We start from the raw sequence: 25677 nt of genomic DNA on the forward strand, positions 1-25677 counted from the left end.
CTCTCTGTCCCTGTCTCTTTCTCTCTATCTCTGTCTCTATTTCTATATCTCTTGGTATCTCTGTCTCTCCCTATCTCTATCTCTCTATCTCTTACTCTCTGTCTCTGTCTCTCTCTCTATCTCTCTCTGTCTCTCTTTCCTCTCACATCTCTCTCGCTGGGTCACAGGTGTCCCCTCTGCTCAGTCCTCCCCCTGCCTCCGTCTTTCTGAGTACACCTGTCTCGGGCTGTCTCCCACGGCCTGTCTCAGAGACCCCCATGGCTTCCTCGCTCCCTGCAGTCGAAGTCACAAGCACCCTCGACCCCGCCATTCACGCCAGGCCAGTGCGCCCGGCCCGCTTCCGCTCCAGGGCCCCCCCCCACCCCCCCAGTGCTTTCTGGTACGTGCCTCTCCCCTAAGCCCTGTCCTGCATCACCTCCCCCCCGCCCCCCACAGGCTGTATGTGTGTGCCTGCCCCGTGCCCTGTGCTCTGTGCCCCGTGCTCCATGTCCCGTGCCCTGTGCCCCGTGTCCCATACTCCCGTGCTCCATGACCGATGGCCTGTGGCCCGCGCTCCCATGCCCCGTGCTCCCGTGCCCCATGCTCCGTGCCCCATGCTCCATGCCCTGTGGCCTGTGCCCTGTGCCCCGTGCCCTGTGCTCCCATACCCCATGTCCCCTGCCCCATGCTCTTGTGCTCTGTGCCCCGTGCTCCGTGCCCCGTGCTCCATGCCCCATGCCCCATGTTCCGTGCCCCGTGCTCCATGCCCCGTGCCCTGTGCCCCTTGCTCTGTGCCCCGTGCCCCGTGCCCCGTGCTCTCCAGTGCCAGGGCCCAGAACTGAGTGGGGGCTGAGCAGTCACCCGGTGAGTGAACAGATGCACGCCTGGCTGCATCCTCTCTCTTCCCAGTTCTGCCTCTGCCCCATCTCCCCGCCCCTCTGCCTACCAACCCCTCCTTTCACACTGCCCCCCCTCTGCCAGCTCCACTGGAGACCTCACGTACCTGCTTCCTGGAAGACCAGAAGTCTTTGGACCCGGCCCCTGGGGCCGCCTCTCCTGGGTCCCCACCTCCTGCCAGGCCTCACCGTCCCCTGTGGTGGGGCAGGTGGGACCGTGCGCTCCGGAACAAGGTCCTCCCGATGAGCCCGTACAGGACCGTGGCCGCCAGCAGGGGAGCGAGGGCCAAGCGGGGAGTCCAGCAGGCGGATGGGCAGGGAGAGGCTGCCGGACTCCTTGTAGACGCACTGAAGGCCCCGCCTCTCACGGACGCTGGGGTTCCCCAGGAAGAACCAGAGAGACAGTGGTCACACGTTCTCCCCCCCAGATGCCCACGATGATCCACTTGGCCCGGGGCCACGGTGCACGCAGTCTGCGCCCGCGTTGGGTGGCAGATGGCGACGTACCTGCAGCCACAAGGCGGCCATGTTGGGCCCTGGGGACGTGGGATCAGGTGAGCCCTGCGCGTGCACGTGTGTGTGCGTGACCAGCTTGGCCCGTCAGGTTCCCCATCTGGTCCTGTCGCAGAAGAAGTCGAGGGCCACGGGGATTTAGGGCGCTAGGTGGCAAACTTGAGGGCTGGCGGAGCAGGGTGCCGGTCCTGAGGGGAGGGTGGGAGGACGTGTGGGAGGGGCTGCCCCGAGGGCCGTGTCCCCTGAGGCCCACCGGGCTCAGCCACATCTGCCGCAGGCCCAGGGACCCCAGTGTCCTTTCACAGACCTCCGACCTCTGTGAGAGCTCCAGTGACTTTTTAGTTGCCAGCCCCCAAAGGTCTCCAACTGAGGCAGCCAAAGACATCACACACCCCTCGTCCACCGGCTCAGAGCCTAGACCGGGGTCCCCGGCCTGCCATGCCTAGGCCACGGGATCAACCAGCATGGGCCGGTGGCGGAAACCCCTGGACCCCAGGCAGCGACAGCCCAGGAAAGTCAGGACCGGGCCAGCATTTGGATGTCAGAGGCCTCAATCGTGTCCCCATTCTGTGTGGCCCTGGACGAGCCACCTAGCCTCTGAGCCAGCCTGCCCAAGACCACGCAGCTAGGAAGGGGCAGAGCCGGGTTTGAACCCAGTCAGCGGGCTTCAGAGCCCACACGCTCAACTCTGGGCTACATTGCCCCTCGGGGCTAACATCAAAGCTGGAAGGAGCCCACGAGAACGTCCAGTGCAAATGCCCACTTCCCAGATGGGGAAACCGAGGCCCAGAGGAATGTAGGATCACTTGGCGTCTCGTGGCAAGTTAGCAGCGGAGTTGAGGGAAGAGCCCCTCTGACTCCGGGCCTCCCGGGGCCTCACCCCTGCTCCCCTCTCTGGACACGGGGAACAGGCCTTCCCGCTCAGCCGAGGCTCAGCGTCCAAGGATCCCGGGCGGGAAGTGCTGTGTGGAAGGCAGAGGCCTGAGGGCCAGGGAGCGCCTTCTCTCCGCAGCAGATGCCAGGACGGAGCGGGAGGAGACGCCGATGCCCAGGAGCTGCTAGTAGGCGGTGCCCGGGCAGCCCAGAAGACCCACTGGCCAGCCAGGCCGCCAGCGACGTCGGGCAGCCCCCCGGCCGCCAGCACGGTGAGGTCCGCCAGGACCGGGCTGACCAGGTAGCAGCCGCTGGGGCTGTGCACGCCCCGGACGGTCACCAGGACCACCACGGCGTTGCCCAACATGCCAGTCACGTACACGAGGACCAACCTGTACTCAGTCGGGCCCGGGTCAGCCTCTCCAAGGGCCGGGGGCGCGTTGAGGGGATTGTCGTGGTGGCCGACCGGGCGCCGGAGCGGGCGAGAAGGGGGAGCTCCGAGAGGCATCCCCGGTCAGCGGGGCCGGGCCCGTGCACGTGCAAGGCCCAGCCGACACCTGCGGTCCTATAAGCCAGGCCCCGAGGGACACCAGGGACCCTGTGCTTGTGAGACTGCTGTTTGGCCAGACAAGGGGACAGAACGGGGAATACACATCCGAGTCTCCGCGGCCAGTCGGTGCCACCCGCGAGCCTGTTTCCTGGTGCACGAAGACAGCTGACAACCATACCTCACGCACAGGACCGTGGGCAGGATCAGCCCGGGTAATCACTCCCTGGGCCTAGCACATCCTGAGTGCTCAGAGGTCAGCTGGCCTGTGTCGCGAGGAAGCCACGCAGCACCTCAGCCTCGGTGAGCTCATCTGTGAAGTGGGGAGACTCAGGGACACGGTGAGATTCTGGAGAAACGGCAGGGCACGGAAACTTCTGGACCTGGAGTCTGGTTCGATGTCTGCTACTTAACGTTAGCATTAAGGTTCCAATCTCCCCGAGCCTCGGCACCCCATCCATCAGTGGGGCTGACGGCAGCTCCCTCCTCTCGTGCCGCAGGGAGCAAGCTCGATCAGCACACCGGGGTCGTGTGACGCCCACGCTGGGTCGCCCAGGAGCCGAGCCAGAAGCCAATGACCGGCTCTTGCCCGCAAGCCCCGGGCCGGGGCCGTGGCACACTCTCGCTCCAGAAACGGCCCAGAGTCACTCTGCCCCTCCGAGGGCGGCCCCGCCCTGCTCCCCCGTCAGCCAGGCCGGCCCCCGCTAGGGCCCGGCGTGGGGGCAGGTGAGCAGCAGGGGAAGCTGAGGCAGACCACGCGCTGAGACAGCCAGCAGGCCGGGGCTTGGCCCAGTCCTGCCGGCTCTAAGTGGCCAAGAGCCCCCGCCGCAGCCCCCACGGGGCAGGGACCAGGGCACAGAACTGGGGCAGGGCCGGGTGTGCCCTAGGACGCTGCCCACACACCTGCACACGCACAAAACACGCAGACATGCACACACACACACACACACACGAGCTCTCACGGACCCTCCTCAGCAGATCTGGCACACACGGCCACACACACAGACACGACACACCCTGACACACCCACACGCAGCACACACGTCTTCCCGCACACACACGTGAATGACCCCCACACACACCCTAACACCCAAAACGCACAGACCCAAATGCACATGCACGTAGGTGAGTCACAGCATGAGCTCACTCACCCCTCCACCGCCGCAAATACACACACGCTGCCCACACTCACGTGGCAGGTGCACACGTGCGTGGAACACACACCCACGCCTGTACTCATAGACGCCTGCACACTTGGATCCACAGGGGCCCCCAGGCCCATCGCTCTCCTGAAAATGAGCCCCCGTTCTGTTTGGCTGAAGAGATAGTCAGGCCCGGACCCCAACACAGCTGCTGCCACCCCCAGGGCCTCAGCTGCCTTCTACCGTGGAGGCTGGCCGCCCCGGGACTGCACCCGCAGTCCTCACAGCTGCCCCTCCAGTGTGCGGCCCCCCTCAGTGTGAGCTGGCCCGGTCCCTGCCTCCTCAGGTCTCAGAGGACCTCCCCAGGTCCCACCCCGCCTGCACGCCAGCCTTTCTGCACCAAACGTTCCACCGGATGGGCAACAGCCATCTCCCAGCCCAGCCCTGGAGAAACTTGAAAGCTCAGACAACTCCCCCCAGGAGGAGCCTTCCTCCTCCTTCCAGGGACAGGGAGGGGGAGACAGTCCCGGTGCCCCAGCCATTCCGCGCACGGAGGCGTCTCATCCCGCAGCTGCAGAGCCGTGCGCGGGCGAGCCTCCGGTGTGCGCTCACACACAGACACACGCGGCCCTGCCAACTTCTCCCCGCTCCCCCCCCCCCTCTCCCCGCCCTCCCCCTGCAGGGCTGACTGCCAACCCGCAGCAGCTTCCCCAGCAGGAGACCCGAGGCACAGCCCCCGCTTCCCCTCCCAGGCCTGGGGCAGGGGGCTGCCCGAATTCATCAGGCCGAGAGGGACCCTGCTTAGCCAGCTGAGCCACTGGTGGCCTAACAGAAGGAGGTACCAATCCAGGGAGGAGGTGGGGAGGGCATGGACGGGCCCCCTTTTCCTGCGCGGCCAGGCTGGGAGTAACTGGGGAACCCTCAGATGTCTACAATCTGCAGGTGACTCTGGTGTGGGGTCCACCCCCGCCCCAGCCCTCGAGGGCCCTTCACAGGGCTGTGGAGAGGAAGGAACGACACGCTCAGTGTGCGTCGCCTGCAGCTCATTTCAGAACGGGGACTGTGGCTTGGGAGGGGGAATGGCTGGGTCAGGGGCAGGACTAGAGCCCAAGTCTGGGGACTCTGGGAGGCAGGGGTGCTGCCGTGTGCCCCATGGGGGGCATGGCTGCCACACCTCTTGGCTAGCCCTCAGGAGGAGAGCCCAAAGGGACCCCTCAGCTGGCCCAGGAAGCAGGGCTCCCAGACTGTTTCCCCCACATGGCCAGGGGCCTGGCTTTTCTGAGACATTTAAAATACAGATTTCAGAGGCACCTGGGTGGCTCAGCTGGTTGATTGTCCGACTCCAGCTCAGGTCATAATCTCAGTTTGTGAGTTCAAGCCCCACGTCGGGCTCCGTGCTGACAGCTCAGAGCCTGGAGCCTGTTTCGGATTCTGTGTCTCCTTCTCTCTCTGCCCCTCCCCTGCTCATTCTCTGTCTCTCTCTCTCTCTCAAAATTAAATAAACACTTAAAAAACATTTTAAAGGCACCTGGGTGGCTCAGTCGGTTTAGCACCAACTTCAGTTCAGGTCACGATCTCACGGGTTTGGGCCCCGCGTCAGGCTCTGTGCTGACAGCTCAGAGCCTGGAGCCTGTTTCAGATTCTGTATCTCTCTCTCTGTCCCTCCTCTGCTCGCACTCTGTCTCTCAAAAATAAATGTTAAATTTTTTTTTTTAATTTTAAATGCAGATTTCAGGGGGCACCTGGCTGGCTTAGTCGGTACAGCATGCGACTCTTGATCTCGGGGTCGTGGGTTGTAGGGGTCACAGGCACACACCTCAGAACCAAGGAGGGACCCTGTTAGTGTGTGTATTCCTGGCCACCAAATTGAATGACCAGCAGCAGTGCCCTTGAATGTGTGTTTTAATAGCCCTCTCCTCCAGAAACTCCGATGACCCCTAGTGACTTTCTCTTCTTTATTTTTTCATTTTGAAACATAACATACACATGAAAAGGTGCACCAAACATAAATTACTGGTTGAATCAATAAAGTGATCGTGTAGGGGACCACTACCCCTGCCCTCCCTATGCAGATGGCCACCACTTCTCTGGCTTACAGCCCCAAACGCCGTCCTTCATCTTGCCTGCCCGGGACCTTTCTATAACCAGAAGTAAACCACGCATAATTATTTGTGTGCTGCCTCTTCCCAGCATCACGTTGAGAGATCCATCCCCGCCGAGCGTGACTGTAGCCCATCCATTTCCACTGCTGTGTAATGTTCTGCCCTAAGATTCTCTGCAATATGTCCGTGCGTGACAGGCTGTCGATGGGCTTCTGGCTGGTTTCCTGTTTGGGGGAATCACAGACGACACAGCTAGACGCTTCTGCACACAAGCTCAGGCTGAGTGGCATTTTCATCAACATGGCTCCAAAACTGTGATTTCCAGGACCTGGCTGAACTCGGGACCACAGAGATGAGTGGAGAGGGGAGAGGGCTGACGGGGAGGGGAAAGGGTGGCAGGAGATACCCATACATGGCAGGCCTGGTTCCTCCTGCTTCTAAGCATGGCACCCCAGCTCCCCACTGGGGCTGCCGGGAACATCTGGCAAGGCTCTGACCCCGTGAGCCCCGGTCGCATGGCAGGCTCATTGTTCCCAGACGCAGAGCCTGTCTCCCGCCATCCCTGCTGCTGCCTCCTCCAGAGGCGGGCCACACCTCTCCTGCCCTCCTTCAGGGAGACCCACCCGAGATTTCAGCCCATGGACAGCTCCAGGCGCTGTCCTCCCTTGCTGGTGCTGAAACCACCTGCTGCCTTATCCTGCGTCCTTCCAGACGGAACCAGAGGCATGGTGACCTCAGGAGAGAACGGAATCAAATGGCGTGGAAGGCGGCAACACACCCATCTACACCAAGGCCCGTGGAAGTGAAAACGGACATCCAGACAGGGAGAGCGGCTCGCCCAAATCACGCAGTTAACGCTAGTAAATGAAATCGGCACAAACAGCTAAGACTCGTGACCACTCACCACACCCCACGAGCTGTGCTAAGTGTTTGTGTGCAGAGTGTCTCGGTCGGCCCTATGGGGCAGGACACCCTTCACAGCGGAGAAGCAGCAGAGCTGGGACAAGAACCTACATCTTCAGCCTCACGCCGGTCCTTTCCTCTACTCCACTCCCCTTGCCCCTGATCCTGGGGAGTCCTCCCTCTGTCTAGGATAGGAAAGACACCACCAGAGCAGCAACAGCTCCAACACCCAGAACGTGTGCAGAGAGTGCTTTCACTCTGCCTTGAATTCTCCCACGACCGGCTCGCCCGCACTGTAGACAGACCGTGTTTGCAGACGTTTGCATCTCCGCCCTCTGTGTGCCCCAGGAAGCCGGCAGCCAGCAGCCTCTCACCACCCGCAGCAAAGAAGCCTCCAGGGGCATCTCCTGGGGTCACGTAGCAGTTACATAGCTTTTGTTTGTAATAAGACAACTCGCTGACAACTTAAATATCCATTCAGACTGGAAAGAACTCGATGCTGTGTTCCCACGAGACTAACGGGCTGTCAAGACCGATGTCGTAGGAAGTACCAGTTGGCACGGAAAGGCGCTCACAACAGAGTGAGTGGAAGAGCATCTGTAAATAACCGGTGAGCATCGTCTCCTATTCTCAAATGTGTTCATACCTAACAGCAGCCATCTGCCGGGGGCATACCAGAGGTCAGGCACTGGGCACAGCCCGTGGCACATTGTAGCTATCACAAGCACCCCCCTATGGTGACAACTGTTATTGTCACCGTTTTTCAGAAGAGAAAGCAGAGCATCAGAAGGCGAGCTAGTGGAGGGCAGAGTGGACATATGAACCCAAACCCATCCCTCTACAAAGTAGGTGTCCTCAGCCACAGCGCTGGGCGGCCACTCCCACCCCCGAGGCTCTGGACACGCCCGGATCCTGTCACATACCAGGGCCCAAATCGCCTTATTTATCTGTCTGTATCTATAAAGGTGGGTTTGTTCTGTAATTTAGAAAAAAATGACAAAAAAATGTTTGCCCTTTTCATGACAACCCTCCTACATTTGGTCCGAGGAGCAGGGCAGGGTGTGGGCAGGAAAGGCCACTTTGCAGGGATTGGAGGTGAGCCACAGTGAGACTTCTAGAATGTCACCTCTAAGTCCTCAGACTTAGGGACTTGGCAATCAGTGAAAACATCCAGCTGGGGGTGGGGACTCAGGGAAGGAGGGGTTCCGAATGTGAGTTGCAGATGGCACATCCCAGGGCATGCCCCATGGGCCCTGAGGAGGGAAGTTGTGTCAGAGTGAGCCCCCAAAAAAACACACAGGTGTTCAGCTGGCATGCATCAGTGCGGCTTCCTCGGCCACTAAATTGCCACGTGACTCCCATACTAATGTCAACATGTCAATAACCAAGGGCCCTCTACCTCAGCCGACTGGACCCTCCTTGGAAACTTCTGAACCTCTTCCATGGCCCAGGAACCAAAGGGTTAATGTCTGGCACCACAGCTGTGACCCTTCTGGCGGTGGAAAGCCATGCTGTCTGGTGCTAATCCTGGGTGTTTGGCAGTGGGTTCTGCTGATGGTAGGAGGTGCTCATAGAAGCTGGGGCGACGTTTGTGCAACGGAAGATGGGACAAGGCTGCTGGCATAGAGACGTAGGCAGGCTGGTGCCAGAAGGAGGGAAAGTCACATTCAGGTGGTACACTCATCAAGGGCTGGGGGCCTCATGGGTGCAGACCCCAGGTCCCAGGTGCGAGGGAGCATCTGTGGCCTTGGCTCTCTGGAACTGGGCTGCGAAGACAGTCGCTTCATTATCGTGCACACTTGAGGGCCCGCCGGGCTCCTCCGGGTGGTTCCTCTGTGCCTGATGACGGTGGGACAGCGGTCGTCTGGTCTCCTGGCTGGTGCCTCGCAAGGAGGACTGGCAGGCTCGGGTTGGCTGGGACAGCAGAGCCCTGCCCTCCGTGCCATCTCGGGGCCTCTGCCTCTGCACGCGGCCACTCCAGCAGCGAAGCCAGACGTCCTACAATAGCTCAGGGCCCCCAAGAGCACAGACGTGGGGCTCCAGGCCTTCCCAGCACACCTTGCCTTTCCCTCCCCCACCAGCCCAAGCCGTGGTGGGCCAGCCCGGATGGCGGGGCTGCTCCACAGCGCGAGTCCCAGCGGGCAGGGCTCCTTGGGGCCATCTTGGAGACGGGCGACCATAGTCCCCTTGTTTTCCAGAAAGGCTTCACTGACAACTGGGGTGCGGAAAGCCACTGGTTGGCTTGCGGCATGGAACCAGGGTGCCGTGCCCACACTGCCACTGTGGGAAGAAGTCCTGGCCCTTGGTAAAGGCTTCGAGATGGGAACCAAACTGACATCCGTTCATGCAATCATTCGGTCATTTCTTCACTCGTTCAGCCACACCAGAGAGGAGCAGGCTGCAGCCACGGCTCAGCTGGGTCTGAGGTTGTCCCAGGATCTCTCAAGGGAGGAAAGGGAAACAGCTGGGTGGGGTCGGTGCCGGGCACCCCTCAGGAGTCTGGGACAAAGCCTGGAGAGGACAGGGGTCCCCCAGGAGTCAGGCCCCCCGGCAGCGGAGACTTGATCTCTCTCGCTCCCACACTGTGTCTGCGTAGGGGCTGTGACAGGAGGGTGGAGTCCCCACCCAGACAGAACCAGCGGCCCTTCCTGCAAGCTGTGTCCATAGTTGTCTCGCAGAAGTGAATTCCAAATACAGAAAAAGGCCCCCCAAAATTTGTGTGCTCCATCAATGTTCCAGGGAAGCCAGAGGAAGAGCTTCTAAACGAAGATGAAAGGGAATGTGTGTGTGGGTGCAAGCGTGCGAGTGCCCCTCCCCATGTGGGAATAGACAGCGTTTGAATATCCAGGAGCCTGAGGCCCGTCCTGCCTTCCGGCATCATCCACATGGCAGCCCAAGAATGAGAAGGGCTGAGGGGCTCTGGCAGGGGGAGCCGCACCCCCCCCCCCACCTCCCTTCCCACATCCCATCCCCAGGCGTGCAGAACACCTGGGTTGGCGTGCCCTCTGGTGGCAGCTTGAGAAAACAGCAGAGGCTCATGCGGGCATTGCCACCTTGAAGTGTGAAAGTCCAGTGTTGCACCTCCCCGCCCCCGCTGCCCGCCAACAACGGTCAAAGCCGGACGTACATATGCACATACTCATATGCGCACACATATACGTTTGGAGGGCAGCCGACGCTGGCAGCCGTAGGGCTATGACCTCGAGCAAAGAGAAACAACGAAGTGAACCCTGCGTGCACCCTGCGGCAGGGTGGGGGGGACAGACGGCAGCAAGCGCGGCCTTACTGAGCTGAGGAGACAGGGTCTAAACCATCTGGAGCTTGAGGGGAAAGCCTGGAGAAGGAGCCCAGAATCCTGAGCACGAACCCCTCAGGCCACGGCTGCCCCCTGGGCTGCCTGGACTGGGGGAGAGTGTGACAACCGGCAGAGAAGGGCAGTGAGTGGGCATTCAGCAGCAGCGTGGCAGCGGGAGCGACAGGTTGTAGATCAAGCCCACGGACACTGAGTTGGGCAGACGGAGCAGACGGTCCTCTGAGCGCGCAGGGGCTCCACTCAGGAGTACGAGCCACACTGCCGGAAACAAACCAGCCCTTGCGAAACCCAGCAGCAACGCTTAATTTACAGGGCCCGGGGATCCGCTGAACCCGCTCGCCCAGAAGGCCTCACTCTCCCTGGGAGCGCGTAAGGCCGCTCCAGCACTCCACAAAAATTTATCCACCACGTCCAACATCAAATAAAAACTACAAGGCATGCTATAAAAGGGGACCAGATCACCGAAAATCAAGAGGAAAAGCAACAGAGCCACCCACAGGTGACTAGGGGTAGAAGCCATCAGATGAGGTTTTAAAATCACTGACATGCGGCACCTGCGTGGCTCAGTCGGTTAAGCATCCAACTTCACCTTGGGTCATGATCTCATGGTTCGTGGGTTCGAGCCCTGCGTCGGGTTCTGTGTGGACTGCTTAGAGCCTGGAGCCTGCTTCGGAGTCTGTGTCTCCCTCTCCCTGTGTACCCTTCCCCTGCCTGTGCTCGCTGGCACTCTCTCTCTCTCTCAAAAATAAATATTTTAAATCACCAACGTGAAGCTCTCTTCGTGTCGCCCCCCTGCTCACGAGGGCACGTGGCTTCCTCCTCCCCCTTCAAAGGGGCAGTCAATGCCCTTTGTGGAAGCAGCTTCACCTGCACAGATATTAGAGGCATACACTTGACGTTCACATACTGCAATGTTTAACAATTACAATATTATACGTATTGTACACTATTGCAAACAGCTGTAAACTGTTTTTTCTGTTTCTGTTTTTTTCCCTTGTTTTTTTTTGGTGATTACTGCGAAATCTTCTGTATCCTTGTTCGTGTCTCCCAGAGGCCACGGGCAAGAGCGCCACAGTCCCGTGGTTCTTGCCCTCCAGGGGCATCGGATCCCCAGGCCTGTGGAAGGGCAGCCTGCCAGCCCCACTGCCAGAGTTGCTGATGCAGCAGCTCGGGGCAGGGCCTGAGAATGTGCATTCCTCTTTTAAAGAGAAAACATAATGATAATGATGATGAAAGTATAATGATACATAATATTAGCCTTGGAGCGGGGAAGGCTTTTTTTCCAAGCTTTTTAATTCCAGTACAGTTAACACACAGCATCATATTAGTTCTAGGTGCACAATACACTGATTCAACAATCCCATACATTACACAGTGCTCATCATAAGTGAACTCTTTAATTCCCGTCACCTGTTTCGCCCATCCCCCCCTCCCGCCCCCCCCCCCCCCCGGTCTGGTAACTATCAGTTTGTTCTCTATGGTTGAGTCTGTTCCTTGGTTTGTCCCTTTTTTCCCCCTTTGTTCCTTTGCTTTCTTAAATTCCACATGTAAGTGAAATAATACGGTATTCATCTTTCTCTGACTGGCTCATTTCACTTAGTCATTTTAAAAAATGTTTTTAATGTTTATTTATTTTGGGGAGAGAGACAGAGCCCGACAGAGCAGGGGAGGGGCAGAGAGGGAGACACAGAATCCGAAGCAGGATCCGGGCTCTGAGCTGTCAGCACAGAGCCCGATGTGGGGCTCGAACCCACAGACTGTGAGATCATGACCTGAGCCGAAGTCGGACGCTTAACCGACTGAGCCACCCAGGTGCCCCAAGTGCTTCTCATTTAAAAATTTTTTTAATTTTATTTAAATCCAAGTAAGTTAACATATAACGTGATAATTTCAGGTGTAGAATTTAGTGATTCAATGCTTACATATAACACCCAGTGCTCATCCCAACAAGTGCCCTCCTTAATGCCCATCCCCCATCTAGCCCATCCCCCACCCCCCCATCAACGCTGTTTGTTCTCTGTATTTAAGAGTCTTCTGTGGTTTGCCTCCTTCTCTCTTTTTATCTTATTTTTGCTACCCTTCCTTTGTGTTCCTGTTTCTTAAATTCCACATGTGTGAAATCATATTTATCTTTCTCTACTTTGCTTAGCATCATATACTCTAGTTCCATCCACGTTGTTGCAAATGGCAAGATTTCATTCCTTTTGATCACTGAGTAGTTTTCCATTCTATATATACCACATCTTGATTCATCAGTCAGTGGACATTTGGGCTCTTTCCATACTTTGTTGTCGATAGCGCTGCCGTAAACACTGGGGTGTATGTGCCCCTTCGAAACAGCACACCTGTATCCCTTGGATAAATGCCTAGTCGTGCAATTGCTGGGTCGGAGGGTAGTTCTAGTTTTAACGTTTTGAGGAACGTCCACGCTGTTTCCCAGAGCGGCTGCACCAGTGTGCATTCCCACCAACGGTGCAAGAGGGTTCCCCTTTCTCCACATCCTCGTCATCGTCTGTTGTTTCCCGAGTGGTTGATTTTGGCCGAGACCGTGCGTTCCTAACAGGTCCCGTGTTGCTGAAGCCCAACTCCACTTTGGGCCGCCCGCCTAGGGTCATGTTTTTGGCCACAGAGCACTGCTCCCAATATGCCTGCGGTTCTCCAAAGTGGTTGTAGCCCAATAGAGACCACCACACTTGAGAGGTTCAGACCCAGTGACCTCAGGGCACCCTCCCAGCTGTCCCAGCTCGGTGGTGGCAGCGCTCTCATGCGGTTAAGTAGTGTTAATGCAAGCCCGTTGGCTTTGACTGACCCGATGGCTCCGGCCAGATGGGATCACGTGTGTTGGCGCACTGAACATGGCAGGAGAATGCCTGCCAGTCAGGGTCAGAGGGGCTGCTAGTGACGCTGACTCCAAATGACCCGGGTGGCTAAGACAGATGTTTATGTTTCTCTTGCAGAACAGTCACACCCAGAGTAACTTCACCTGGAGACACCTCATTTGTGATGTCACAGAACGCCTGGGATCTGCGGTCCACCTGCCGGGGTGAAACCCCAGCTGTGCGCCCCTACGCCTTCTACCTCCTCAACTATAAAAAACAGATCACGGGGGCGGCGGGGGGGGGGGTGCCTCCCAAGGATCTCACGACAATGCCCAGCACAAGGCCTGCCATGAGGGAAGAGCTCTGCGAACCGACGACCGTGTGTGCCTGTCACCACACTCCCTCTTCCTTCTCTCGGGAGGAGGCGGCAGGTGTGAACAGCCCCACTTTATAGAGCAGGGAAACTGAGGCTCACAGGGACACTGTTCATATGCTGACACCCAGGGCCTCTGGCTCAAAGCACAGAGGTGCCGTGGTGTTTACATTCAGAGACACCCAGGTTCTGATCCCACCTCAGCCATTTTCTGTCTTTCTAGATGCTGCTCCCCCAACACACACCCCCACCCCAGATGCTGCAAACACTGTGATTAGCGACTCGTGCCTGACCAGGAGCTCATAGCTGTGCTGCGTAGACAGTCAAGGTTCTGGGAGAAGGTCCATCATCAACGAGGCCTGAAGAATGATCAACGTTAGGCGGGGAGATGTAGGAGCAGCGTCCCAGGCAGAAGAATGACACATGTAAACACCTGGTGGCCCAGGAAGTGTGCCGCAAATTGAGGGCAAAGAAGGAACACGTGCTGGTGGGACAGGCTGGGCAGGTCATGGAGCGGGGACAGCACGCCCAAGGGTTCAGGTCTGATCTGGGGACAGGGGGAGCCTGAGGAGGGGCCTCAGGCTGGAGCAGTGAGATTATAGGCAGGTGACTCTTGGTGTCCAGGAGAGGATGGGGGCAGGGCACAGTGACAACAAGGGAACCAGGTCTGGAGCTGCAGCTTTAATCCTGGCAGGTGGTGACAGTGGTTGGAGAAAAGGGAGGGTGGTTGGAGATTCATTGAGGAGGTAGAATCGCGGACAGAGTTCTGGAGGCTGGCACCCCAAGAACAGGGAGCTGGTGTGGTCAGGTTCTAGTGAAAGCCCTCTTCCAGGGTTGCAGATGGCACCTTCTTGTGCCCTCCCGTGGCGGCTGGAGGAGGAGACAGAGAACTCTTTGCTCTCTCTTCTTAAAAAGGCTACATTCCTTTATGTGGCTCAGTAATATTCTACTGGACGGATAGACCGTATCTACCTATCATCACTTGATGAACACGCAGGTAGTTTCCCCTCGTGGCTGTTGTGAATAAAGTTGTTACCAACATCCATTCGCGTACAGATGTCTGTGTGCACAGGTTTCATTTCTCTTGGTTCAGCAACCTGGGAGTGGCATTGCTGGGTGATACGGTAACTCGTTTCTTCCCTGGCTCATTTGTTCAGGTGACATGGGGCAAACATCTATGAGTTCACGCAACTCCACGGCGTGCCAGACTTATTTGCGGCTGAACAGTGGCAGACTGCACCAAGGAGGAGCTGTTAGTATTTATTGCGAATTTTCTGGAGGAGGAAGATGGCTGAATGAAGGCCTGCTCTGCTTAGCACATCCCCAAACCCTTAATTACACCCAGAACCCACTACATAATCTGCAGGACCCAGCGCAAAAGGAAACTTGGTTCCCTTGTTGGCAAACGATTAAAACTCCTAAGGCCAAGACTGCCGGGCATTCAACCAAGCCCAGGACCTTCCTCTCTAAAATGGAAAGTGCCTTCAGAGGGGGGAGCATGGGACTCTTGATCTGGAGGTCCTGAGTTTGAACCCCACCTTGGGGGTAGAGATCACTTAAAAATAAAATCTTAGGGGCGCCTGGGAGGTTCAGTCAGTTGTGCTTCCAACTTCAGCTCAGGTCACGATCTTGTGGTTCGTGGGTTCTAGCCCCTCATCAGGCTCTGTGCTGACAGCTCAAGGTCTGGATCCTGCTTTGGATTGTGTCTCCCTCTCCCTCTGCTCCTTCACCGTTCACACCCTTTCAAAAAAAATTAATAAATTAAAATTTTTTTTTTTTAAAGTGCTGTGTTTGGCCCTCCGCAGGGTGGCCCCACCCCGAGGGGCTGTGCCCACAGCTGGTGAGCCGCCAAAAATGCTCCAGGTGCCACGTGACGTCCGTCTGATACACTGATCATTCTAGTAATAGGGAGAGCTGTTTATTCCCGCGGAAATGAAGTTGTTAAGCGCTGATATTTAATCTCAGTATCTGAGAAATGATTAATCTCTGCGTTGAGCTGATTATTTTTACGAAACCGGAAACGGTTACAATTTGTAAGCTCTGACGTTTAAACTCAATACTCACAAAGGATCAATTCTGTGTTGAGTCGCTTACACTCAATGAACATAAGCGATGCAATCCGACGGAAGCCGCGAAAACTGTCGGGGCTCTGCCGTTTCAGCTCAGTGCGGGAAACACGAGTAACTTTGCGCTGGGCGCGCACATCCGCGTGGCGGGAGCTCACGGGTCCGCGGGAAGAGGGCGAGGCCGCCGGGCGGGAACCAGCGGCGCGGGGCGTCACGTGACCGCGCGGCGGGGCCAGCTCGCCCCGCCCCTCGCAGGCGTGTTCGGGCGGCCGGCCGCGCGTGGACTCGGAGACACGCCCCAGGGCGGGGGCTTGGGCGGCGCCTGCGCCGTGGCAGGCTCAGGCAGGCGCGCGCCGCGGGGGTGGGGCCGCGCGGAGGCGGCCGCGCGGAGGCCGGAAGGAAGCGGGCGGAGGGCGGGGCGAGGGAGGGAAGCCCGCCGGCCCGCAGGACGACCGTCGCGGCCTGATGACGTCGCACAATGGCCGGCCCCCGCGGGTAGTGGAGCCCGTTTGTTCCGCCCGCGTCGCGCCTCAAGCCGGAGCCTGTGAGGAGCGGAAGGGCCGAGGGACGTCTTCCCCGCGCCGCCCCGACGCCAGCGGAGCCGTGGCCCCCTCCCCGCCCTCGCGCTGAGGTAAGTGTCGGCGGCGGCGGCGGGGAGGCCGGGCCGGCGGGGAGGAGGCCGAGGCGGCCGGGCGGGGAGCGTGGCGGCGGCGCGGAGCAGAGGCCCGGGAGCTCCGGCGCCGCCGCCTCCGGGGAGCGCTCCGGGCTGCGTCCCCGGCCGAGCGTGGCCCTCGGGCCCTGGGAAGGGGTCCCTGAAACACACACGATCCCGCGTTCAGTCCGCTGCGAGCCGGCCCACGGGGCCCTGGAACCCACTCAGACCCCGAACTCCCCGCGGCCGCCTGTGCGCCCAGCGGTGGAGTCGATACTCCCGAAGCTGTCATTTCTCTTCCGGGACATTCGCGTGGCACATGTTTGTCGCCCACAGCAGGAGTAGCGGGGGGAGGCACGCAGGTTCGCCCGGCGGAGGAGGCCAGCCAAGACCGGGGATGGGCTCTTCGGGAACTTTGAGCTCTCTGGAGCCTCCCGGAACTTGCTCCCTCAGCTTCACGGTGCACAGGTTGGATGTTTTGGCTGTGCCCCAACGCGCGCGCCACTCTTAGGAACAAACTTAACTCCTTAAGTTAGGAGCCCGGAGGATGCCGAGTCCTTTGGAAAAACTCACTTCCAGCCTTGCATCTGCTGAAAGTTAAGTTTTGTCGAATACTTTGTGACAGCTAATTTGCCGAGTAGTGTGGCCGATCGTTTTAAGAGAGCGCTGTTCAACAAGGTCTTTGGCAAGAGTGGGGCAGTCTTCTGATCCGTTTGGGGAAAATGGAAGAAGGGAGTGCTTGCCCTCTGTAGTACTGTCTGGGGGCAGAGCAGCGTCTCGTCATTTCTTCTTTGAGACTCACCTCCCCTGTTGCCTGTGGATGGGAGTCTTGGCCCGAGAATTTTACAGCCTGAGCACGGGTGTGGAGCGCAGCCAGCTCTGTGTCCCAAAGGCTGGAACTCCTCCCTGGTTTGGGGTGGGAAATGCTCACATGTTGTAAGAAAGCTCGGTGGAATCCTTTCAGAGAGCAAACAGGTAAGCTGTGGCCTTGCTCGTGTTTAAGAAGGTTTTTTTTTTTACTTTTTCACAGCTACAGATCGTCTCAAGGTGAGTGCTTCTTTCCTGAGGAGTTTTTGGTGGTCAGGCTTAGTCCGGTTGGGGATGGTGTCTGTCACCAGTCTTGACATCCTTCCTTTAGATGTTGTGAACCTGTGACGTTTTGAGTCAGGATTGTAACTGGATGTACCAGAACTTAGACCTTCAGATAGGGATTGCTCTATTAAAAGTTACCTTCCTGAAAGGTTATGCTTGTATTTCACGGGTGCTCCTTTGCCACAGCCTCCTGAGAACTCTTGTTTTGGCCGTAAGTACCTGCGTCGGGTGAGAAGATTAGTCCCATTCCATAGTCGTACCCTGCATTTAACCAGAAGTCCTCTTACGTGGCTTAGTCGCTCCTCTCCTGGGTTTCCTGAGATCTCTCGAGTGACCTACCTTGAGAGGACGAGCGTCTGCGGCCACTAGAGCGTGAGAAGAAAAGGTCCCAAACGTCGCTCAAAAAGAGAAGTTCCCAAAACGTTCTGCACTTTAGCGTTGCTATTGGAATCCGTGCGCCGCCCTCCAGACTCCAGAGTGGCCGCTGGGTGACGAGACTCCACTCACTGCACGTCTGAGTTCTGGTATCGTCTTCTAAAAATGAGCGCTTCTTTCCAGTTTCTGGTATGCAACAGGTAGTTTATCAAGTAACAAGATGTTGTCATTTAGCCAACAAGCATTTATCAAGTGTCACCTGCCCAAAGCAGCCTGCAGTGGAAACACGGTGATGGATGGACACTTGTCATTTGGTTCTCTGGGCAAGTGCACCATCTTGGGAGTCAAAGGTTCTAAACTTTGCCAAGAATCCTCGGTTACAGGGTGATTGTGTGAGAAGAGCCGAGTAAAAACTCCGAGCCCAGGAGTTGGTGAAGACGTGACAAGAGCCCGTGTCACTGTCTGCATCCGTAGGCTGCGTGTTCTTCCTGGCATGTGGCCCGGGGTGTGCACTCACATGGCTGCCACGCCGAGTTCGTCTCCAAACAGGACATAGGTGCCCCGAGAGACGGTGAGCCTGCCCGGCACGGGGCCTGGAAGGCAAGCCTTCTTCTGACCCCCGGTGACACTTCTCTTCCGGGCAGCAGGGTGTGACTCGGGTTGTTTCTAATAGGCAGGTTCTTTGGCGTGTTTTTCTGTGCAGCGTGTTCACCTGTGAGCAGCCTCATACCGTAAAATCCCAAGGGGCTCCCCAGGTAAAGACGAGAGGCGACTCCTCAGGAAATTATCAGGGCCTTCTAAGGGGGATCGTACGTCCCAGTGTGCCTAGGACAGCACCTCCTAATGGCTGTTGTAATTGTTCATAGTGCCCCCCCCGCTTCAGTCTCAACCGTGACCCCGTTTAGACAGCAAAGTACGTGGAGCCGTGCTACTCGGTGCCAGCTGTCTGCTGAGCTTGGGGAGTAGAGAGGTGAGTCTGAACCCTTCGCCTCAGGTACTCCATGTAGGGTGGGGGCGGGGCCCGCCGACAGACTTTGCAGACCAACAGTTGTGGACGGCGTGGTAAGTATGGATTTGGAGTACGGTAACGTACAGTATACTTAAGTCACCAGCTCTTAATCTGGGGACAGCGGATGGACCCCAGGGGGGTCTTGAACTCCCTAAAGTGGAAGATACGTTGCACATATTCTCGTTTTTCTAGGGACGCAAGCCCTCCCTGCTCTCCTAAAGGCTAAGCACCACTACCAGAGAACACTGGGCTGCCCCCAAAGAGGCGGACTTTTTACTCCGCTCTTCTCGCACAGTCACCTGTAACTGAGGATTCTTGGCAAAGTTTGGAACCTTTGACTCCCAAGATGGTGCGCTTGCCCAGAGTGGCGGGTGCACGGGGCCTTAGGTAGCCCTGCTGCCTTCTGGTCAGCTCTGAAAACTGCCTTTGAGAGTCAGGAAGTTAGCTTTGTGTCCTTGGAATGTTGAATTGATTTCCACAATTTACACCGTGGGGGGTGTGCACTCAATAAGGACTTCTTAAAGTGACTTTCCTGCCACAGTGCTCCAGCATCTCCAGATGGGAATCTGAGTCTGCGTTGCTCACGGGGCCGGTATAACGGTGTGCACCTTTGGGGGTTCTTCTCTTGGATTTCTGTTTAGCTTCTGTGCCTAAGATTCAAACTGCAGACGAGCTTAAAATGACTGGTGTCACAAGTTGGGTCTTCATATGTTCATAACTGGTTTTTAACTAATGGACTACGTAAGTGCTATGTTAATTGTTCCACATATATGAAAATGTGGTTTTGTAGAAGGGCTAAGAAGTTATAGATGGATCAGCACAAAGCCTTAAAAGGGAGGAAATAAAAACAGGCAGACTCTACTGGTTCAGTAGCAGTCCCCAGTTTAATGTGTAGGTTCTGTTCCCCCAAAAAAGAGTTTACAAAATCAGTTTGGAACTCAGGTCCCATTTCCTATAGAAACAGTGGCAAAACGTAGGGGTGGGTTCCTCGGCGGGTAGCACGCGCTCACGCAGAGTACGGGGTTCTGTAATTGACCACACGCTCCGGGTGCAGTTCTGACTTGCGGTCCCTAGATACCCACTCCGTGGCCATGCGGCCTAGGTCTCCTTATCTGTGACGGGGAACATGGTTTATTTGGAAGGCTGACAGGGATTGGTCAGGTGCCTGACACGGGGGGAAGGGGGGGGTCATCTCTCAGCAGGCGGTGGTGGCTGTCAGCTTCATTGCAGAGTTGTTTCAGTGATCCAGTCTTGAATCGAGTAGACAGCTGTTTGTTGGATGAAACCATGAATGAATTAACTCCTAAGTGCTCGCAGAGACTGGAAGTGTGTCTGACGGGTGATAGGAGTCTGGTTCTTAGAAGTTGGGGAGTACCTTTACTTCTCACCAGTTCAGTTCAGATTCAAATGTGTGGAGCCTCTGTCAGGCACATGATCAGGCTTTAGCTCATCTAATTGTTACAATCTTGCAAAATAGATACTCTTGTCCCTATATTTCAGATGAAGAGACGTACCGAGGTGTGGCCCGAGGTGTGCCCAAGGTCCCGACTCTAGGAAGCTGGGGTCCAGGTCTAACACAGAGGCCACACTGTTGCACTGGGTGTCCCATTGAGATGCAGCCCCCCAGCGGGTAAACTGCCCACTTTTTGCATTAGTTTGGGTATTTGAAGTTAGGTACTGTGTTTCTTCCATTTATTACTCTAGGATTTGATTTCAAGTTCCCAAAGTATAAAAGGCAGTCTGATTGGATCTAATCATGACAGCGAGACCAAAGTACAAACCGGTTTGCATATGACCCCCAGAAAAGAGCTGTTACCAGGTTAGGAGAGTTCGTGGCTCTGAACAGGATAGTATGTTGCGAGGCCAGTGGCGGGCTTGGAAGGTATTTTCTGCAGCCTATCAGTTGTGTGATTTTTAATCTAGTTTGAGGGGACATTTAATTTTAGATAACAGTCGATTGATTTAAGTGGGAAGTCATTTTGTTTTCTGGGGTTGCCATCGCACTATAAAATGTGAAAATCAGAATTTGTCAGGTTTCCGGTAGGGGCGTCTGAGGCTCAGTAACCAGCTCCGTGTGACCGGCTGCCCACAGGGCACAGGTCTAGATTCAGCAGCTGCCCCGTGTGGAGAGGTGTCTTGTATATAGCGTAAGAAGATCTGTGCAGAGATGGGCATAGGACTCCTGCACAAAGGAAAAGCTTACTGTCCACCAAGAAAGGGGAAGGGGCCCCGAGTGCTTGTTGCACCCTGGCCCTGTCTGACCGCTGAGCGTGGAAAGTCCTTAGCTTTCAGGCACCTCGCTTATCTCACGGGGGGCAGTAGGCGTGCTGTCTGGGGCGGGGGGGCCTACTTGATATTCAGCAGGGTCCACCATTTGAGGACTGACTTTTAAAAAATTCTCCCCAATAGTCCCCAGTCCTACCTCTGGATAGTACAGTTAGGAAGACCGAAAAGTGAATCATGCTCAAAACTGTGGCTATGAATGGATGATCAGGTTTGTAAATTTCTATTACCGGTGGTCATTTGGTTGATTTGTAAAGTGGCAAATTTTAGGTGATTTGTCCTAACGTGTGCTCAATTATAATAATTTCCATTAACTGCAAAAACACTGTTTCTATCAATTAGGGCACCAGCTCTTGGTATGCATCTTTAAACACAGGTTCTCTTTTCAAAAGTATAAATTTGAAAGATACGTGTTTAATTTTTAGTTATATAAATGCATAAGATAATTTTATATATCTTATTTTTGAGAGAGAGCGCACTAGAGCACGAGCGGAGGAGGGGCCGAGAGAGTGGGGGACAGAGGATCCAAAGCAGGCTCTGTGCTGACAGCCAGCAGGCTGATGCAGGGGCTCAAACCCGTGAACCGTGAGATCACGACCTGAGCCAAAGTCAGACACTTAACTGACTGAGCCACACAGGCGCCCCAATAGTTTTCTGTATTTATTGAAGTATGCAGTCATATGTGTGTGCTTCCAGTACCGAATACCAAGTAGCATGATTGTGACATACATCATCTTAAATAATAACTTTGAAGACTCAGGTGAACGTTGAGCCCTTCGCCATTCCTGCTGTTGCAACAGTGACTCACTCCAGGTTGCGCTGGTGAGTGGTGTTGGTTTCCTGCACATATACTCCGGTCCCACTGTGTGCAGTCTCCAAAATGGAACAGGGACGCCTGAGGGCTCAGTCGGTTGAGCATCCGACTTCGGCTCAGGTCATGATCTCACGGTCTGTGGGTTCGAGCCCCGCGTCGGGCTCTGGAGCTCGGAGCTGGAGCCTGCTTCGGATTCTCTGTCTCCCTCTCTCTCTCTCTGCCCCTCCCCTGCTCATGCTCTGTCTCTCTCAAAAATAAACAATAAAAAATTTTTTTTAAGGAAGAAATGGAACAGTATACTGTCTATGGGCATCAAGGTTGGAAAACCAAAAAATATACACTTTAGTATTAAATCCAGATTGGTAAAAATAAAAGTGAGATCTTCTGAAATGACAGTCTTTTTACACGTGAAACTACTGAAACATGTAAAGTTTTCTGCAAGAGTCCTTTTCCGTGATATACCTGTGTTAGGGCGGTGATTCTCCACTTTGCTGTGAGGAAATCACAGGGTGCATGAGTGAGTGCCACCTTCGGGGCATCTGGTGGTGGCTCCAACACACAGGTCTCTGAGTAGGCCCCGGGTCTGCATTTTTTTTTAATTTTTTTTTTTTTTTTAATATTTATTCATTTTTGAGAGTGAGAGAGACAGAGCGTGAGCAGGGGAGGGGCAGAGAGAGAGAGAGGGAGACACAGAATCCGAAGCAGGCTCCAGGCTCCGAGCTGTCAGCACAGAGCCCGACGCGGGGCTCAAACTCACAGACCGTGAGATCATGACCTGAGCTGAAGCTGGACGCTCAACCGACAGCCACCCAGGCGCCCCCAGCTCTGCATTTTTAAAGCTTGTCCTGAGTGATCCTTTGGGACAGTCAGGGCCATGCTTACAGAAGCACGTTCGGGAATAGGAGCTAGCCCATGACCTGGGGACTCCCAAGGCCGACCAAGGTTTCTGCTTCAGACCCTTGAGGGGTGCCTTCGGTTCTGCTGTCTCGTTCAGTCGTGCAACTTTTCTTGAATTTCAGTTCTTACTCTAAGAATTGAAAAAGCTGTCCCTTGCAACAGCTGTCTTACTACTTTGTTTACCGGGTTGCACTTGTGACAAGAACACCAGGTCTCTGCCAGATCGCTGCAGATGTGAGGCGCTCACCCCCCAGCTTAGTCAGTACATGCAGCCTGGTGGAGACCCCGTGGGTGGTGCTGGCCTCCCGGCCTCCCTGTCGGCGCAGCCAGCAGCAGTGGTCTGTGATCGGGGGCCTGGGGTCTGGAGGAGCCAAGTGCCGGGCCAAGTGCGGGTCCCGGGCCCTCCTGCCGGTCAGGACCGAGTGTGGGCCCGGGAAAACCAGGGCAGATTTGCTTTCCGTTTTGCTAAGTGCTGTGCACCTGCGTTCTTTTTCTTTTGCAGAATTGTGGGTACCGATGGATGTGGCCGAGAGCCCTGAACGGGACCCTCGCTCTCCAGAGGACGAAGAGGAGGAACAGCAGAGGCTCTCGGACGATGACATTCTGAGGGAGAGCGGGTCTGATCAGGACTTCGGCAGAGCTGGGGGGAGGGGTTCCGATCTGGAGGATGAAGACCACGCCGCCCCGGGACTGAGCCAGGAGGAGGAGGAGAGTCACTCTGACGAGGAGGACCAGGACCCAAGCAGAGGCCCCGCGAGCCCCCCTCACGGGGAGGAAGAGCGCGCGAGCGACCTGAGGGACGAGGCCTCGTCGGTCACCAGGGACCTGGACGAGCATGAGTTAGACTACGACGAGGAGGTCCCCGAGGAGCCGGCCCCTGCCGGGCAGGAGGACGAGGCTGAGAAGGCTGGCGCTGAGGATGACGAGGAGAAGGGGGATGGGGCTCCTGGGGATGAGGGGGCCGCGGGTGCTCACGGCCTGGAAGACAAGGAGCCCCTGGAGACCGCCAAGGAGAAGAGCAAGGAGGACGATGACGGGGAGCTGGACGACGGGGAGCTGGATGTGAGTGGCCGGGCTGGCGGGGCTGGCGGGCGGAGGGAGGAGGCGGGATGCGGGGAAGTCATGACCACTCTGGGAGCCGTCACTGTGGTAACCCGGGAGTGCCAGACCCGAAGAGGACCAGGCTAGGCCCAGAGAGCTTGGGCCTGCCGGTCAGCAGCTGGCACAAGTCCTGTGGACGCCCCCCCCACCCCCACCCCCCCGCCACCATCTGCTGCTTTGGTGGGAGGGCAGACAGACGCCCGACCCTGATTGTTTCCTTGAGTTCTAGGTTTGTGTGACAAGACGTCGTTTCTCTCTCTGCTATCTTTAAATAATATTTGAGTTCACATTCAACTAAAACCATTGTGGATTTTCAGTTCCTGTTAGGTTCTTGAGACTGGTGGGCTCCAGAAGCTTCCTTCCAGTTTTGTCTGTTCTTTCAGGCCTTTTTATCTTTGCCCCCCAGCCCATCCTCTGAGGGTCCCGGCTGGAAGTGTCCCTGAAGGGGCCCTTAGGAATGGATAACAGGTGCATCCGAACACGCCAGCTTTTGATCAAGCCGTCACACTTGGTTACAATTTATTTAAATAATTTGACTTTCAGGTTATGGGGAAGGTATTGCTGACATATTATCTCAGACACGGATAGGCTGGGTTTTCATGATGCATAATCCTGCTGAAAGGACTTGAATCGTGATCTATCTCTCTCTTTAAGTTTTTTCTTTAAGTTCCAGTTGGTGAACATGCAGCGTGGTGTTAGTTTCAGTGTTCAGTACAGTCATCCAGCATTTCCCTACATCACCCGGTGCTCGGCACGCCACGCGCCTCCTTGATCCCCATCGCCCGTTTCCCCATCTCCAGCCCCCCTCCCCCCGGAACCATCAGCACCCCCCGTCCCTTTGCTCTTTTGTTTCTTAAATTCCACATACGAGCGAGATCATATGGTGTTTGTCTTCCTCTGACTTATCTCACTTAGCGTAATACACTCTAGTTCCATCCACATTGTTGCAAATGGCAAGGTTTCACTCTCTGGTGGCTGAATGGTACACCCCGTCTCCTTTATCCATTCATCAGTCGTTGGGCACTAGAGCTGCCTACACAGTTTATCGTAAATATGCCGCGATAAACATGGGGTGCACGCACCCCTTTGAATGAGTGTTTTCGTATTTTGAGGGTAGGTGCTTAGTAGTGGGATTACTGGGCTGTAGGGGAGTTAGACCTGGTTTTAACTGTTTGAGGAAACTGCACGCCGTTCTCCAGAGCGGCTGCACCAGTTTTCGTTCCCACCATCTGAGCAAGAGGGTTCCCATTTATCCACATCCTCGCCCACACCTGTTGTTTCTTGTGTTGTTGATGTTAGCCATCCTGACAGGTGTGAGGTGGTATCTCAGTGTGGTTTTCATTTGTATTTCCTTGACGTGAGTGATGTTGAGCATCTTTTCATGTGTCTGTGTGCCACCTGGATGTCTTCTTTGGAGAAGTGTCTGTTCGTGTCTTCTGCCCATTTCTTCAATGGATTATTTTCTTGGTGTTGAGTTTTTTAAGTTGTTTTGTTTTATTTGTGTTTTGAGAGATAGAGAGAGTGTGTGTGCGCGTGCCAGCAAGGGAGAATCCCAGGCGGGCACCATGCCTGGTGCGGAGCCCATCTCTGTGACCGTGAGATCACGACCTGAGCCAAAACCAAGAGGTGGGCGCTCAACCGACTGAGCCACCCAGGCGCCCCATAAATTTTATTTATTTAAGTAATCTGCACACCCCATGTGGGGCTTGAGCTCACGGCCCTGAGATCAAGAGTCACACACCCTCTTCCTACTAGGACAGACATCCCTGTAAGTTCTTTACAGATTTTGGATACCGGCCCTTTAGCCAATACGTCATTTGCAAATGTCTTTTCCCATTGCGTAGGGTGCCTTTTAGTTTTGTTGATTGTTCTCTTCGGTGTGCAGAAGCTTTTTATTTTGATGTCATCCCAATAGTTTATTTTTGCTT

At 56.0% G+C, this 25677-nt stretch overlaps 1 protein-coding gene and 1 long non-coding RNA gene across 3 annotated transcripts in view; one reads left to right on the forward strand and one right to left on the reverse strand.

Annotated features, from left to right (window-relative positions):
* Positions 1-14128: 14128 nt before the first annotated feature.
* On the reverse strand, positions 14129-15854 carry LOC145713181 (uncharacterized). The gene is made up of 2 exons (XR_014136143.1): positions 15525-15854; positions 14129-15200 (listed from the first exon to the last, which is right to left on the reverse strand). It is a non-coding gene; the product is annotated as an uncharacterized LOC145713181 (long non-coding RNA).
* Positions 15855-16006: 152 nt separating this feature from the next.
* Positions 16007-25677, forward strand: part of ZC3H18 (zinc finger CCCH-type containing 18) — a 59367-nt gene continuing 49696 nt past the window's right edge. Inside the window, exons 1-2 of one of the 2 annotated variants that reach the window (XM_081791352.1) lie at positions 16007-16157; positions 23151-23710. In XM_081791352.1, the coding sequence (XP_081647478.1) occupies positions 23165-23710 (546 nt within the window). In that variant the 5' untranslated portion in view covers positions 16007-16157; positions 23151-23164. The remainder of the gene's footprint in view (positions 16158-23150; positions 23711-25677) is intronic. The other variant, XM_081791353.1, reaches the window with a different exon arrangement.

The sequence above is a fragment of the Panthera onca genome, chromosome E2 (assembly GCF_046562875.1).
Source record: "Panthera onca isolate mPanOnc1 chromosome E2, mPanOnc1 haplotype 2, whole genome shotgun sequence".
Classification (NCBI taxonomy): Eukaryota; Metazoa; Chordata; class Mammalia; order Carnivora; family Felidae; genus Panthera; species Panthera onca.